General features: G+C 48.0%; 1 protein-coding gene across 1 annotated transcript in view; it reads right to left on the bottom strand.

Moving 5' to 3' along the window:
• Positions 1-13,558, bottom strand: part of RPS6KA3 (ribosomal protein S6 kinase A3) — a 122,943-nt gene that overhangs the window by 43,391 nt on the left and 65,994 nt on the right. The window contains exons 5-6 of the mRNA XM_033950052.1: positions 9,289-9,369; positions 5,744-5,823 (exon numbers count right to left, since the gene is read on the bottom strand). Of these exons, the coding sequence (XP_033805943.1) occupies positions 5,744-5,823; positions 9,289-9,369 (161 nt within the window). The remainder of the gene's footprint in view (positions 1-5,743; positions 5,824-9,288; positions 9,370-13,558) is intronic.

Genomic DNA, 13,558 nt, shown 5'->3' with positions numbered 1-13,558 from the left:
CAACTTTAGGTAAAAACTTAGGATGGGTACGGAGAACCACCTTGTCATGATGAAAGACAGTGAAAGGAGGGTCCGCAACCAAGGCTTGCAACTCCCCAATCCGCCTAGCGGAGGTGAGGGCAATCAGAAACATCACCTTCCAAGTCAGAAATTTCAAGGGAGACTTGTTGAGTGGCTCAAAAGGGGGTTTCATCAGTTGAGCTAAAACCACATTCAAATCCCACACGACTGAAGGAGGCTTAAGAGGGGGACAAACCCTGAGTAACCCTTTCATGAAGCGTGTCACCAAAGGATGGAGCGACAGGGGATGCCCATCCAGATGTTGATGGAAAGCAGAAATAGCACTAAGATGAACACGCACCGAAGTGGTTTTCAGGCCAGAGTGCGACAGATGAAATAAATAGTCCAAGACCGAGGACACCGGAACCGACACCGGATCCAGGTGAAAAGACGAACACCAGGTGGAAAACCTGGTCCATTTCTGCGAATAACAAAGCCTCGTCGAGATCTTGCGTGAGGCTTCCAACACCTCCCTCACCGATTGAGACAGACCAGGCAAAGTTAGGGAGCAAGAAACCAAGCTGTCAGGTGTAATGACTGAAGATTGGGATGTAACATGGATCCTTGACTCTGAGACAGCAGAGAAGGAAACACAGGCAGAAGAAGAGGCTCCCTGGCACTGAGCTGAAGCAGCAGGGAGAACCAGTGCTGACGCGGCCACCGAGGTGCAATGAGAATCATCGTGGCAGCGGACGATTTGAGATGTACTAACGTTCGCATGATCAGGGGAAAGGGAGGGAACGCATACAGGAACCTCCCTTCCCAATCGAGAAGAAAGGCATCGGCCTCCAGACGGTCCCGGGAGTACATCCGAGAACAATACAGGGGCAGTTTGCGGGTCTCCGGAGAGGCAAACAGATCCACCTGCGGCGTTCCCCAGCGAGCGAAAACCTCGCGCAGAACTCCGGAGTGTAGAGTCCACTCGTGCGGTTGCAGAAGTCGACTGAGTTTGTCCGCCAGACAGTTCAGTTCTCCCTGGATGTAGACCGCCCGAAGGAAGATGTTCCGGGAGACCGCCCACTCCCAAAGGCGAAGAGCCTCCGAGCAGAGGGGCCAAGAACCCGTGCCACCCTGCTTGTTCACATAGTACATCGCCACTTGATTGTCCGTGCGGACGAGGACAACCTGATTCTGCAATATGTGAACGAATGCTCGAAGTGCTAGAAAGATGGCCCGAAGTTCTAGCACGTTGATGTGACACCGACGGTCCTCGGCAGACCACAGGCCCTGCGTGCGAAGACCGTCGAGGTGGGCTCCCCACGCGTACTCCGAGGAGTCTGTGGTCAGAACCTTGCGAAAAGGAGGGGTGAGAAACAGTAAACCCTTGGACAGATTTGAAGAGTCTGTCCACCAACGCAGCGATTTCCGCAAAAGCGGAGTCACCGCAACGAGGCGAGACACCGGATCGTACTCTTGACGCCACTGGGAAGAGAGGGTCCACTGAGGAATCCTCAAGTGCAGCCTTGCAAACGGAGTGACGTGGACCGTCGATGCCATATGACCGAGCAGCATCATCATGCGCTGGGCCGACACCACCGACAGTTGAGAGACCTGACGGCCCATCCGCACCAAGGCTTCCAACCGCTGGGGCGGGAGATAGGAGCGCAGGCGCACCGTGTCCAGCACCGCGCCTATAAATTGAAGAGACTGAGCCGGGCACAACTGTGACTTTGGAAAGTTTATCTCGAACCCGAGGCTCTGCAGGAAGGCAATAGACTGTCGGGTCGCTGAGATAACCCCCTCCCTGGTTGGGGCTTTGATGAGCCAATCGTCCAGGTAAGGGAACACATGAAGCCCACGAGACCTCAGGGCTGCCGCAACCACCACCATGCACTTCGTGAAGACTCGTGGGGACGCGGCCAGGCCGAAGGGTAGGACCCTGTACTGGAGGTGCAGGTCCCCCACCTGGAATCGTAAAAATCTTCGGAAGGCGGGATGCACCGGAACATGGGTGTATGCTTCCTTCAAGTCGAGGGAGCACATCCAGTCCCCTTCCTCCAAGAGAGGATATAAAACCGGGAGAGATAGCATTCGAAACTTCTCCCGGACCAGGAATTTGTTGAGCTTCCTGAGATCCAGTATGGGGCGCAGGTCCCCGGTCTTTTTTGGGACCAAAAAGTAACGGGAGTAAAACCCCCGTACCCCGCTGGTCCTTGGGGACCGGTTCGACCGCCCGAAGCACCAATAGGGCCCTGGCCTCGGCCAGAAGGGTCGGCAGCTGCGATCGGTTGCAAGAGGCTAGATTTGGGGGATGGTCCGGTGGCGAGGACACAAAGTTGAGCGAGTAGCCCTCGGAGACGGTCCGGAGCACCCAAGCGTCTGAGGTTATCTCGGTCCATGCCATCTGGAAGAACCGAAGACGCCCCCCGATCGGAAGGGGTTCCTGAGATTTCGCGGAGGGGAACCCGCCCCGTCCGCTCAGCCCGTCAAAAGGAAGGCGCGGGTTTAGAAGGACCCTGCGCCGGGGCTTGGGTTTGTCCCCCTCTGCCTCGCTGAGACGGACGCCTCGGAGGTGGCCTTGAAAAAGCCGGAGTCGACTTCTGAGGATATCGACGCGGCAGAGGACGGAAAGGTTTCTGCGGCGGGGGTCTAGGTTTGGGGCGGACCAGGGATGCTAACGAGCGCTCCTGCTCCGACAACCGCTTGGTCGCCGCATCTAAGGACTCGTCAAATAACTCGGACCCCACACAAGGCAAGTCTGCAAGACGTTCCTGCAGGTTTGGGTCCATATCGAGGGTGCGAAGCCAGGCCAGGCGGCGCATGGCCACTGCGAAGGCCGACACCCTTGAAACCAGCTCAAATGCGTCGTACACCGCATGAAATAGGTACAACCGCAATTGAGACAGGTTGGACATAAACTTATCAAATCCTGCTCTTTGGGAGTCCGGTAAGGAGTCTCGATATTGAGGAAGGTCCTTCACCATGCCACGCAAATAGGAGGAAAAGGTGAAGGCATAATTTAGAACCCTGGTGGCCATCAGGGAATTTGAATAGAGGCGACGGCCAAACTTATCCAGGGTCCGCCCCTCCCTGCCGGGTGGAACCGCCGCAGAAACCCGTGAGGGCTGTGATTTCTTCAGGGCAGACTCCACCAGAAGAGACTGGTGGGAGAGCTGCGCCTTTTCGAACCCTTTAGGGGGCACCGTCCTATACTTCGCTTCCATTTTAGAAGGCACCGACGTGACTGTAAGAGGGTTCGACAAATTCTTCAACCAGGTCTGCAGAAGGACTCTGTTGAGGGGGAGCCTAGGCACCTCTCTAGGAGGAGTGGGAAGGTCCTGCTCCTCCAAAAATTCTTTGGAATATTGTGAACCGACCATAAGGTCTAACCCCAGGGCTCGGGCCATGTCCTGAACAAAAGTTGAAAATGAGGACGGCCTGGCCGGGGGGGACGGGGTTCTCGACCTCCCCACCGAGGAGAGGGGAGAGGCCTCATGGGAATAATGAGGATCTCTGACCGACCCCGAGTCCCAGGATCCTCTCTCCAAGGCCCTCGAGGGGGAAGGAGAAGTTCTCCGCCTCGCAGAACCCTTGGGTGAGGACCCCGGGGTCCGGGGGACACTCTCCCACTTCCTCGGCGAGGCGGCACGGGAAGACTTCCCATGAGGTGATCGGAGGAGCCTCGGATTGTCGAGGCGCAACTCCGACACCTGAAGCGCCTCGCCCCCGAGCGGCGCGGAACGATCGTGCCTCCGAGGCGAGCCCCGCGGGCGCTTCGGCTTCCTCGATCGGCGCCCCGTCCGAGGTCGCGTCGAGGGCGAGGCGTCCCGGGAAGACCCCGAGGAAGAGGAGGAAATACGGCGCACTCTGCGCAACTTTTCCTTGGGCCGCACACTCCGCTCAGGCGGCCCCCCCGAGGCCGAGGTCGAGGGCAGGGCCGGGGCCGAGGTTAAGGGGGCCACAGTACCCGAGACCGAGGCCACCGAGGCCGGGGCTCCCGAGGTCGAGGGAGCCGAGGCCGGGGCCTCCGAGGACGAGGGCGCCCCGGCCGAGGCCTGCGAGGTCGAGGCCGCCGGAACCGCAGCTCGCTGCAACACTTCCAGGGCCCCCGACAGCTCCGATGAAATAAGGGCTCGAAGGAGGTCCTGAAAGGCCGGGATCCCCACGAAGGTCGGGAGTTCCGGGTCCGGAGCACACTCCCTGGAGGGCGACCTCGGTCTCGAGTATTCCCTCGGGGTGTGCGAAGTCGAGGTCCGAGGCGGGGCCGGGGTCGACCCACCCGCCTTAGCCGGAGTAGAGGATGGCTTCTTTGCTGAAGGGGATGGAACAGAGGACTTACCCGAAGCCGGTTTTCCTGAGGACGCCTTCGAAGCCGAGGCCCCCGAGGACGCCGAGGCCGAGGTCAAGGCCGGGGCCGAGGCCGACGTCGAGGCCTTAGGCGGCGCGTCCACGGCGAACAATTCCGCCATTCTGGCCTTACGGCGACGGAGGGCTCTGGTTTGAAAAGTAGCGCAGCGATCACACGAAGCTGTCGGTTGATCCGGCCCAAGACAAACAATGCACCACCGGTGAGGGTCAGTGATGGAAAGTAACCTCTCACACCGGCTGCACTTTTTAAATCCCGTAACAGGACGGGACATCAACGAAAAAGAAGGCCGGGAACGACCGACGTCCCGCGGCCACGGCTGCCGGGAGCCCCCGGAGCCTAACGAAAAGTAAAATATATTTTTTTTTTTTTTATGAAAGAAAAGAGACAAAAAAAAGAAAGGAGCACCGCGAATCGATCAAAATACAAGAAACAACGAAACGCGGCAGCTAGAAAGGCAATACAAAACTGGAGCTCAAATCCACAGGGCTTTCTGGCTCCGCGGAAAAAATTGAACTGAGGACCACGAGGTGGGATGCGCCCTCTAGTGGGCGAGAAGGCATGCACATGCGTGGTGCAGTGTGCAAACTTGAAACTTCTAGCAAGTTTGCTTGAAAAGCTGTCCGCGCTGGGGCTCCGTAGATGACGTCACCCACATGTGAGAATATCATGCCTGCTTGTCCTGGGATAATGTTATATTCCAGAATCTTTCAATAAAACACATATCTACACCATTATACAAATTATTTACAAATAAAATTTCAAACATGTACTATCATGAAGATACAGACAACATTTAACCCTTAGAGCTTGTATTTTTGTCAACCAGGATGGAAGTTTTCCCCACAGGTTGTGATTTTGAACTCCATGACCTACTGTACTGGATGGCAAGACTGCCAAGCCACTCATGTAGCTACAGGCTATATGCTTTCTCGCATTCGCACAAGCTGGTGAAAACAGACTCCTGCTACACAACTAGCTGTAGAGAGTACAATATGCTTTTCAATGAGTATAAGTGATTTTTGTGTGGTCCTTTGTAGTGGCAGTCTTTCCAGATCACCTTTAGTTCTAGACCACTGGGATAGTGATTCAACTGTATATTTTATCTATTTTGGTGCTTCTTTTTTAAGCTACCATTTTCTATTCCAAAACGTAAAACTGCAGAGCACTAAATACACTAGGACAACAGATCAAGGAAATCCATTAAATGTGACAAAAAAAGGAAGTTAAATCAAAAACAGGTCACCTGATACAAAATGAGACCAATGCTATACCAAGAAAGAGTACAGACCTTGCTACCCTTATTCCATGAATTGCTTGAGTGGCTTAGCTGATTGAAAGATTACTTTTATCTTTTCCTATAAGAGAGGAACCTACCTCTTTGGATAAGCGTGTAAACAAATCTCCTCCCCTGAGAAAATCCAAGATAAGGTACAACTTCCCTTCTGTTTGAAAAGCTGAAACATATAAGATGTATAATAGTTACAGTATATAATACAAAGTTGCTTGCCTGTTTTAGGTCATTAAAAACAATAATTTGACAGCACCAACACAGGTTCCTCCAAGAGTGTGGGGCCATATTGATGTCCCTTGTATATACCTCAAGGGATGATGCAGAAAGCCATGCCCTATGGCTTAATACAGTGATTCCTTGGTGTATGAGAAAATATATTAGGGGTTCCACCAACATATATAATGTTCACACAAAAATTCTATAATCTAATTTCTTGAGGAACCCTGAAGAGATTTTAAGAAGCCCCAGTCTGGGGAATCACTGTCTTATTATGTAGCTTCAAATGTGAAATTAGCTCCAAAATATACCACTGTGATGAAGTAAGCAATAAGTATAAAAAAAAGTTACTGCAACAATTAAAAACATGCAGTAATCTATAGAATGACATGGGGACAGGTAAGAATGTAAGAACATAAGAATCACTAAACTGGGAAGGTCCATCAAGTCCAGTATCCTGTTTCCAACAATGGCCAACCCAGGTCCCATGTACCTACCATGTTTCCCCAAAAATAAGACAGTGTCTCACATTAATTTTGGGTCACCAAATGCACTAGGGCTTATTTTGGGGGGATGTCTTATTTTTTGTCATGTACAATGATCATATTTTCCTTCCTCTCCTCCACCCCAATTCTTCCTCTTATCTTTCCTCCCCTCTCACCCATCCCCTTGTGACTTCCCCTCTGCAGCCCATCTTTCTTAACCTCCCTCCCATCATCCTGTGCAGCAGAACCCTTGCATAGAATCTTTTTACTTTCCCACCCCCCACGCAGCATAACCCCGCTGACCCTTCCACCGCGAGACCGACATACCTCCCTCCAAACAGCAGCGTCAGCAGCACTTTAAACAGGCTGCTTTGCGACCTTCTCTTGCTGGGGCCTTTCCTGTGATGTGGCAGAGGGTAGGACCCGGCGGGAGAACACCGCAAAGCAGCCTATTTAAAGTGCTGCTGACGCTGCTGTTTGGAGGGAGGTATGCTGGTCTCGTGGTGGGAGGGTCAGTGGGGTTTTGGTGGGAGGGAGAGAGAGATAGAAAGATGCTGCACAGGGGGATGGGTGGGAGGGTCAGCGGGTTTTGGCTGGGCAGCATTGCTGTTGGCGAATCCAGGGATGAGTCAGGGGGGAATGTTGGGGACATTCGGGTGGTGGAGGGCATCTAACTAGGGCTTATTTTGGGGGTAGGGCTTATATTAAGACCTACCCCAAAAATCACGCTAGGGCTATTTTCGGGGAAGCACGGTAGCTAGATTCCAAGTAGTAAAACAGATTTTATGTTGCTTATCCTAGGAATAAGTAGTAGATTTCCCCAGCCCTAGCCACTTTAGCCTTTCCTCACAGGGAAGTTGTCCCATGCCTTTTATCATTTTCGTCACCCTTCTCTGTACCTTTTCTAATTCCACCATATCTTTTTTGAGATATGGCGACCAGAATTGCACATAGTATTTGAGGTGTGGCCATATACCACAGATTGACACAAGGGCATTATAACATTTTCATTTTTGTTTTCCATTCCTTTTCTGAAAAATTCCTAACATTCTATTTGCTTTCTTTGCTGCTGTCGCACATTGAGCTGAGGGTTTCAATGACTCCTAAATCCTTTTCAGTGACTCCTAAAGTGGAACCTTGCATCACATATAGTTTGGGTTTCTCTTTCCCACATGCGTCACTTTGCACTTGCTCTCATTAAACGTCATCTGCCATTTTGATGCCCAGTCTTCCAGTCCCCCAAGGTCCTCTTGCAATTTTTCACAATTCTCTTGTGATTGAACAACTTTGTCATCAACAAATTTAATTATCTCACTAGTTATTCTCATCTCTAGATCTTTGATAAATATGTTAAAAAGCAGCAGTCTTCAGCACAGATCCCTGGGGAACCCCACTATTTACCCTTCTCCATTATTCACCATTTAAACCCACTCTCTGCTTTCTGTCTTTCAACCAGTTCTTAATCCGTAATAGGACATTACACCCTATCCCATGACTTTCTAATTTCCTCAGAAGTCTCAAGAGGTGCTTTGTCAAATGCCTTTTGAAAATCCAAATACACAATATCAACCAGCTTACCTTTATCCACCCCTTCAAAGAAATGCAACAGATTGGTGAGGTAACATTTCCCTTAACTAAATTTCTGGCACCAGTAACTCCCCACATCTTCCTTGGTGAAGGCCAAAGCAAAGAATTCATTTAATCTTTCTGCTATGGCCTTGTGTTTCCTGAGAGCCGGGCAGGAGTAGGGACAGGGACAAACTTTGTCCCCATGTCATTCTCTAAAAGCTCGAGACTAGTATCAATATGTAAAAACTTAACAGATCTTAGAAAAAGGGCAACAAATTTAATGATTTGAAAAAACTGCAGAAGCTGTTTTTGGATTTAAATAAACTACTGTTAAATGGATTTATATTGTATGGCTGTTCTCACTTTACATTTAACACAGATTAACTCAACTCATCATTCCACATTTTGTTCTGTAGAACTCCCTTCCTTCAGAAATTCATTCTGAATCATCTTATATGAGGTTACAGACACTTTTAAAGACTCACCTCTTTTCAGAGGTTTGTTTTTTGGGGTTTTTTCAGGGAGGGGGGTACAGCATACTCTTTTTTTCCCGTTATACTGTCCTATCTCACATTAGGAACAGCTGTTCCAGCAGTTGGTAATGGAACCCACATGGGACTGAAGCCATAATAGATCTAGTTCTTATAAATAGGGAGAGTGTCTCTGAAGTTATAATGGTAATCTGGCATCCAGTGATCATTAGATGGTGTGGTTCAATATTAAGATAGTTGTAGAGAGGGTTCATTCAAATACAGAGGTTCTAGACTTTAAAAAACAAACAAACTGTGATGAGGAACTACCTCAAGGAGTTGTTAGTTTAAGAAAGTCTAGGCACCACTGGATATACTTTGACTTGGCTTAATTTTAAAGGTTGACCATCTTTACATAAGGTGATCTATACGATGGTTCAATTTGCATCTGTTACTACAAGTTCTTTGTTTATGAATGTTAATATCTATTTAAAACCAACAAAATATAGTTGGAAAAGAAAAGCAGTGGGCAAAAGTGAAGGGAGGTATTTTAAAGGCAACAAACCTGTTTGTAAGGAAAGTAAATAAAAAGTAAGAAAAAGAAAGCTGTTTTGGTTCTCAAAAGCAGCAACTGAAGAGGTTAAGAAAGAGGTTAGCTTTCATTAACTACAAGAGATCGCAGAAAATGGAAGACAGGTGACAATATCTGAAAGTCAATGTTCTCTGCTTCCATCTGCTAGGTAGGAAGGCATAATCCACTTATCTGGACTGATCTAAGCAGAATGACCATTCAGAAGGTCATCTTTAAATTTCTGTAGTATTTTCAATGACAAAAAATATTGAACACATGTTGAGGTTATATAAAAATTTTCTTGTACAGTAACTCACCATAATGCAATTTGACAATAAAAGGATGATTCACCTCCACCAAAATATCACGTTCCATTTTTGTCCTGACACGATCCCGAACTACAAAATAAAAGTTTATATAGATTTAATCCAATTTCAATATGAATATAAGTTATGCTTTTATAAAAACATTATTACAAGAAATGGATAAGCCTGCTCACCATAATTCCACTAATTTTACCTCTTATAACCATCAAAAGATGATGAGTGGATCAAATATTCTAAACACCCACCTTCCCTCCCCAAAACACCCCTTCGGGTTATTTTCCTTGGCATTTTTATAAACATATGCAAAACGCTTGTGGCAGCCCCAGTGCTCAACTAACTCTGAATAGACTTAGTAGAGAAAGATAGACTGTTCACCCTCTCCAAGATAGGGAGAACGAGAGGACACTCTCTAAAGTTGAAAGGGGATAGATTCCGTACAAACGTAAGGAAATTCTTCTTCACCCAGAGAGTGGTGGAAAATTGGAACGCTGTTCCGGAGGCTGTTATAGGGGAAAACACCCTCCAAGGTTTCAAGACAAAGTTGGACAAGTTCATGCTAAACTGGTGAGACTGGACTCATTTGGAGCACTAGTCTTGACCTTGGGCCGTCGCTGGGCGGACTGCTGGACAGGATGGACCAGGATACAATAGGTGTGTCTTATGTGCCAACATTTTCCCTCCCTTCAACTGCTGTTGTGCTCCTAACTGCTGCCTCCTTTAGCCTAAGTGGATCTATAAACCTAGAAGAGTGACAGGAACCCAACAGCAACATGGAGGTTGGGAAAGGAGCATCAGTGCTGCCTGACATTGGGGGGGGGGGGGGGGAATTTGGTGGACTATTGCAAGTGTTTTGCAGTTATCTATAGGACCCTCCCTATCCCAACATATCCAGGGGTAATCGATCCACGGCATGCATATGCATGTGTTATTTCTGTTTTGAGGAGTGCCCTGAGTCCTAATGACTTGCACTGCATGATAGATGGTTCTCTATGTGCGATACATAGGACTTACACATGAAACATGCAGTCAGTGGCTGTTCCTCCAAGGCTAAAAGGTCATCACTTTTATAATAAGCCTGAACTGTAGTAAACTATTCCTCTGTTAAGAATTAAAGTGTCACTCATCTCAGCCAAAGTATTCTACAATAAACCTCTGTAATCATACATCATATCCGGATGAATATATCCATCACAGTGTAAGCAAAGAATCCTCAAGTGGACATCTGCTCACAATCATTTTGAATTATATATAATGCCAATTCATATACTGCATCACCTCACTATCGTCCATAATTATATTTGAAAAATTATTTGCAAAAACACAGAATTTATCATATATACTCGAATATAAACAGAGATTTTTGGGCAAAGAAAAAAAAGGCACAAAAATGGGGGGTCTGTTTATATTTGATTCCTCTGATCTGTGCCCCCTCCACCCCCACCCAGATGTACTGCAGGCCTGCCTGAAGCCCTGGTGGTCTAGAATGAGCTGGGACAGGAGCAATCCTTTTAGGAAAGGAATGAAAAACAAAGAAAGAAACATGATGGAAGATAAAGGCTGAATAGCCCATCCAATCTACTCTTCTCCCTAAGAGAACATGACAACTAAAGAGATTAGGCTTTTCTAGTAGATAGGTTCATCATTCTGGACAAGTGGGCAATTTCCCCATAGCCACCCGCTCTCCACTCTGGATTTTTTCTGTATCCCTCCTACTTCACAGAGGGCTCTGCTACCACCAACAGTTAGTTCCTAAGCAGGCAAGTGCACTTCTGAAAACCTAGGTGAAGTAGGGGTATGGATAAACTTCCCCAACAAGTCTGTTCTGCTCTAAATAGCACAAACACGAACCTTTAATAATCAAACATGCCAACAGAAGCATTAAAGGAGCTCAATTAGTACCCCAAATTACACCAGTAACAAGACTACTCTTCATGGATCCAATAGCTGACTGGCATCCAAGTTACAGGCTTGGAAAAGAACGTTCTGAGTGAGACAGTGGACAGGCGCAGGAAATAAATGATAGGTGTGCAATTCTGGACCCCCGCCCTATCTACTAGACAAGATATTACCAAGGTCAGAACCTAATCTTTTTCTAATACAATAGGTGTGTCATTCTGGATAAGCAGGACATACAAAAGCAGTCCCAGAAATCTAAAACGGGATGATCGCACTGGCACGTAGTACTGAGGACCCAAAAGCAGAGTCCTTCCTTGCTGCCACATCCTCTCTGTAAAATTTGGCAAACGTATGTAGAGTGGACCAAGCTGCCACCCTCCAAATCTCCTCTAGGGAGACTGCCCTAGCTTCAGCCCATGACGAAGTCACACCTCTCTGGTTGAATGCACCTTAATGGAAACAGGAGACTGTTCTCCACAAACAATGCATGCAGACAAAATGGCCCTATGGATCCACCTGGAAATCGTAGCCTTGGAAGCTGGCACATCTCACCTAGCTGGTTTGGTCAGCACAAAAAGATGGTCAAAGCCTAAACTCAATGATGACCTCAAGATGTTTAGGAAGCACTCTCCTGACATCTAACTTCTTTAGAATCCGGCCCTGTTTCCTGGAACCTGTGGATTGGAATGTTGGCAACCTGACTTCCTAATTGACATGAAATGTCGAAACCACCTTTGGCAGGAAAGAAGAAACGGTGCGTAAAGAGACTTCAGTGTCAGAGATTTTAAGGAAAGGCTTCCTGCAGGAAAGAGCCTGGAGCTTAGAGACCCACCTCACAGAGGTCACAGCCACCAGAAAAACCGATTTGAGCATCAGATCCATCAGACACCCTTCCTTCAGCAACTCATATGGAGCCTGGCTGAACCATGTTAAGATCCCCACAAAGGGAAAGGAGGTTTCACTGGAGGCCTGATACGTAGTACACCCTTCAGAAATCTGGCTATGTCCAGATGAGATGACAGTGCAGATCTGCGGTCTCGAGCTCTGCAACAAGAGAGCCCTATGAACCCAAAGGTAAACCACTGTAAACCCATTGTCAAGGCCAGCTCAGAGGAAAGCCAACACCACTGAAACTGGAGTAGAAAAAGCAGTTACTTACCGTAACAGGTGTTATCCAGGGACAGCAGGCAGCTGTTCTCACATATGGGTGACGTCATCGACGGAGCCCGGATGCGGTCGCCTCGTGAGCAGACTTGCTCGAAGAAACTCGAAGTTTCGAGTCGCCCACACTGCACATGTGCGAGTGCCTTCCCGCCCAGCGCAGGGCGCGTCTCCTCAGTTCAGATAGCTAGCAGAGAAGCCAACCAGGGGAGATGGGTGGGTTGTGAGAATAGCTGCCTGCTGTCCCTGGATAACGCCTGTTACGGTAAGTAACTGTGCTTTATTCCAGGACAAGCAGGCAGGTATTCTCACATATGGGTGACCTCCAAGATAACCAGAATGGGATGGTGGGAGCGTTGGCAATTTAGGAGAATAAATTTTGTAATACTGTTTGGCCAAACTGACCATTCCGTCTGGAGAAAGTATCCAGACAATAGTGAGAAATGAAGGTATGAACCGAGGATCAAGTAGCAGCCCTACAAATTTCCTCAATAGATGTAGATCTGAAGAAAGCTACTAAAGCTGCCACTTGCTCTGACTTTATGGACTGTGACTTTACTGTGAAGAGGTAATCCAGCCTGGGCATAGCAGAAAGAGATACAACCGCCATCCAGTTGGAGATGGTACACTTAGAAATAAGATAGCCCAACTTATTTGGATTGAAGGAAACAAAAGGTTTAGGAGCAGTTCTGTGTGGTTTGGTGCATTCCAAGTAGAAGACTAAAGCAGTTTACAATCCAGAGTATGAAGAGCTGTTCTCCAGGATGAGAATAAGGCTATGGAAAAAACACTGGAAGTATGATGGATTGGTTGAGATGAAATTCCGAGACCACTTTAGGTAGGAATTTAGGATGAGTATGAAGAACCACCTTGCCATGATGGAACACAGTGAATGGTAGGTCAGTAACTAAAGATTGCAGTTCACTGACTTTTCGAGCGGAAGTGAGGGCTATGAGAAACATCACTTTCCAAATGAGATATTTCAGATGAGCCTTATCAATTGGTTCAAATGGAAGCTTCATGAGTTGAGAAAGGACAACATTGAGGTCCCAAACCACAGGAGGCGGTTTGAGAGGAGGTTTAACATTGAAGAGTCCTTTCATGAATTTGGAAACCACCGGATGAGCAGAGAGGGGTTTCCCTTCAATAGGCTGATGGAAAGCCGCAATTGCACTGAGATGGACTCGGATAGATGTAGACTTGA

The sequence above is a fragment of the Geotrypetes seraphini genome, chromosome 6, assembly GCF_902459505.1.
Source record: "Geotrypetes seraphini chromosome 6, aGeoSer1.1, whole genome shotgun sequence".
Classification (NCBI taxonomy): Eukaryota; Metazoa; Chordata; class Amphibia; order Gymnophiona; family Dermophiidae; genus Geotrypetes; species Geotrypetes seraphini.
The sequence above is the reverse complement of the archived record's forward strand: the minus strand, read 5'-3'. Positions and strand labels throughout refer to the sequence as shown.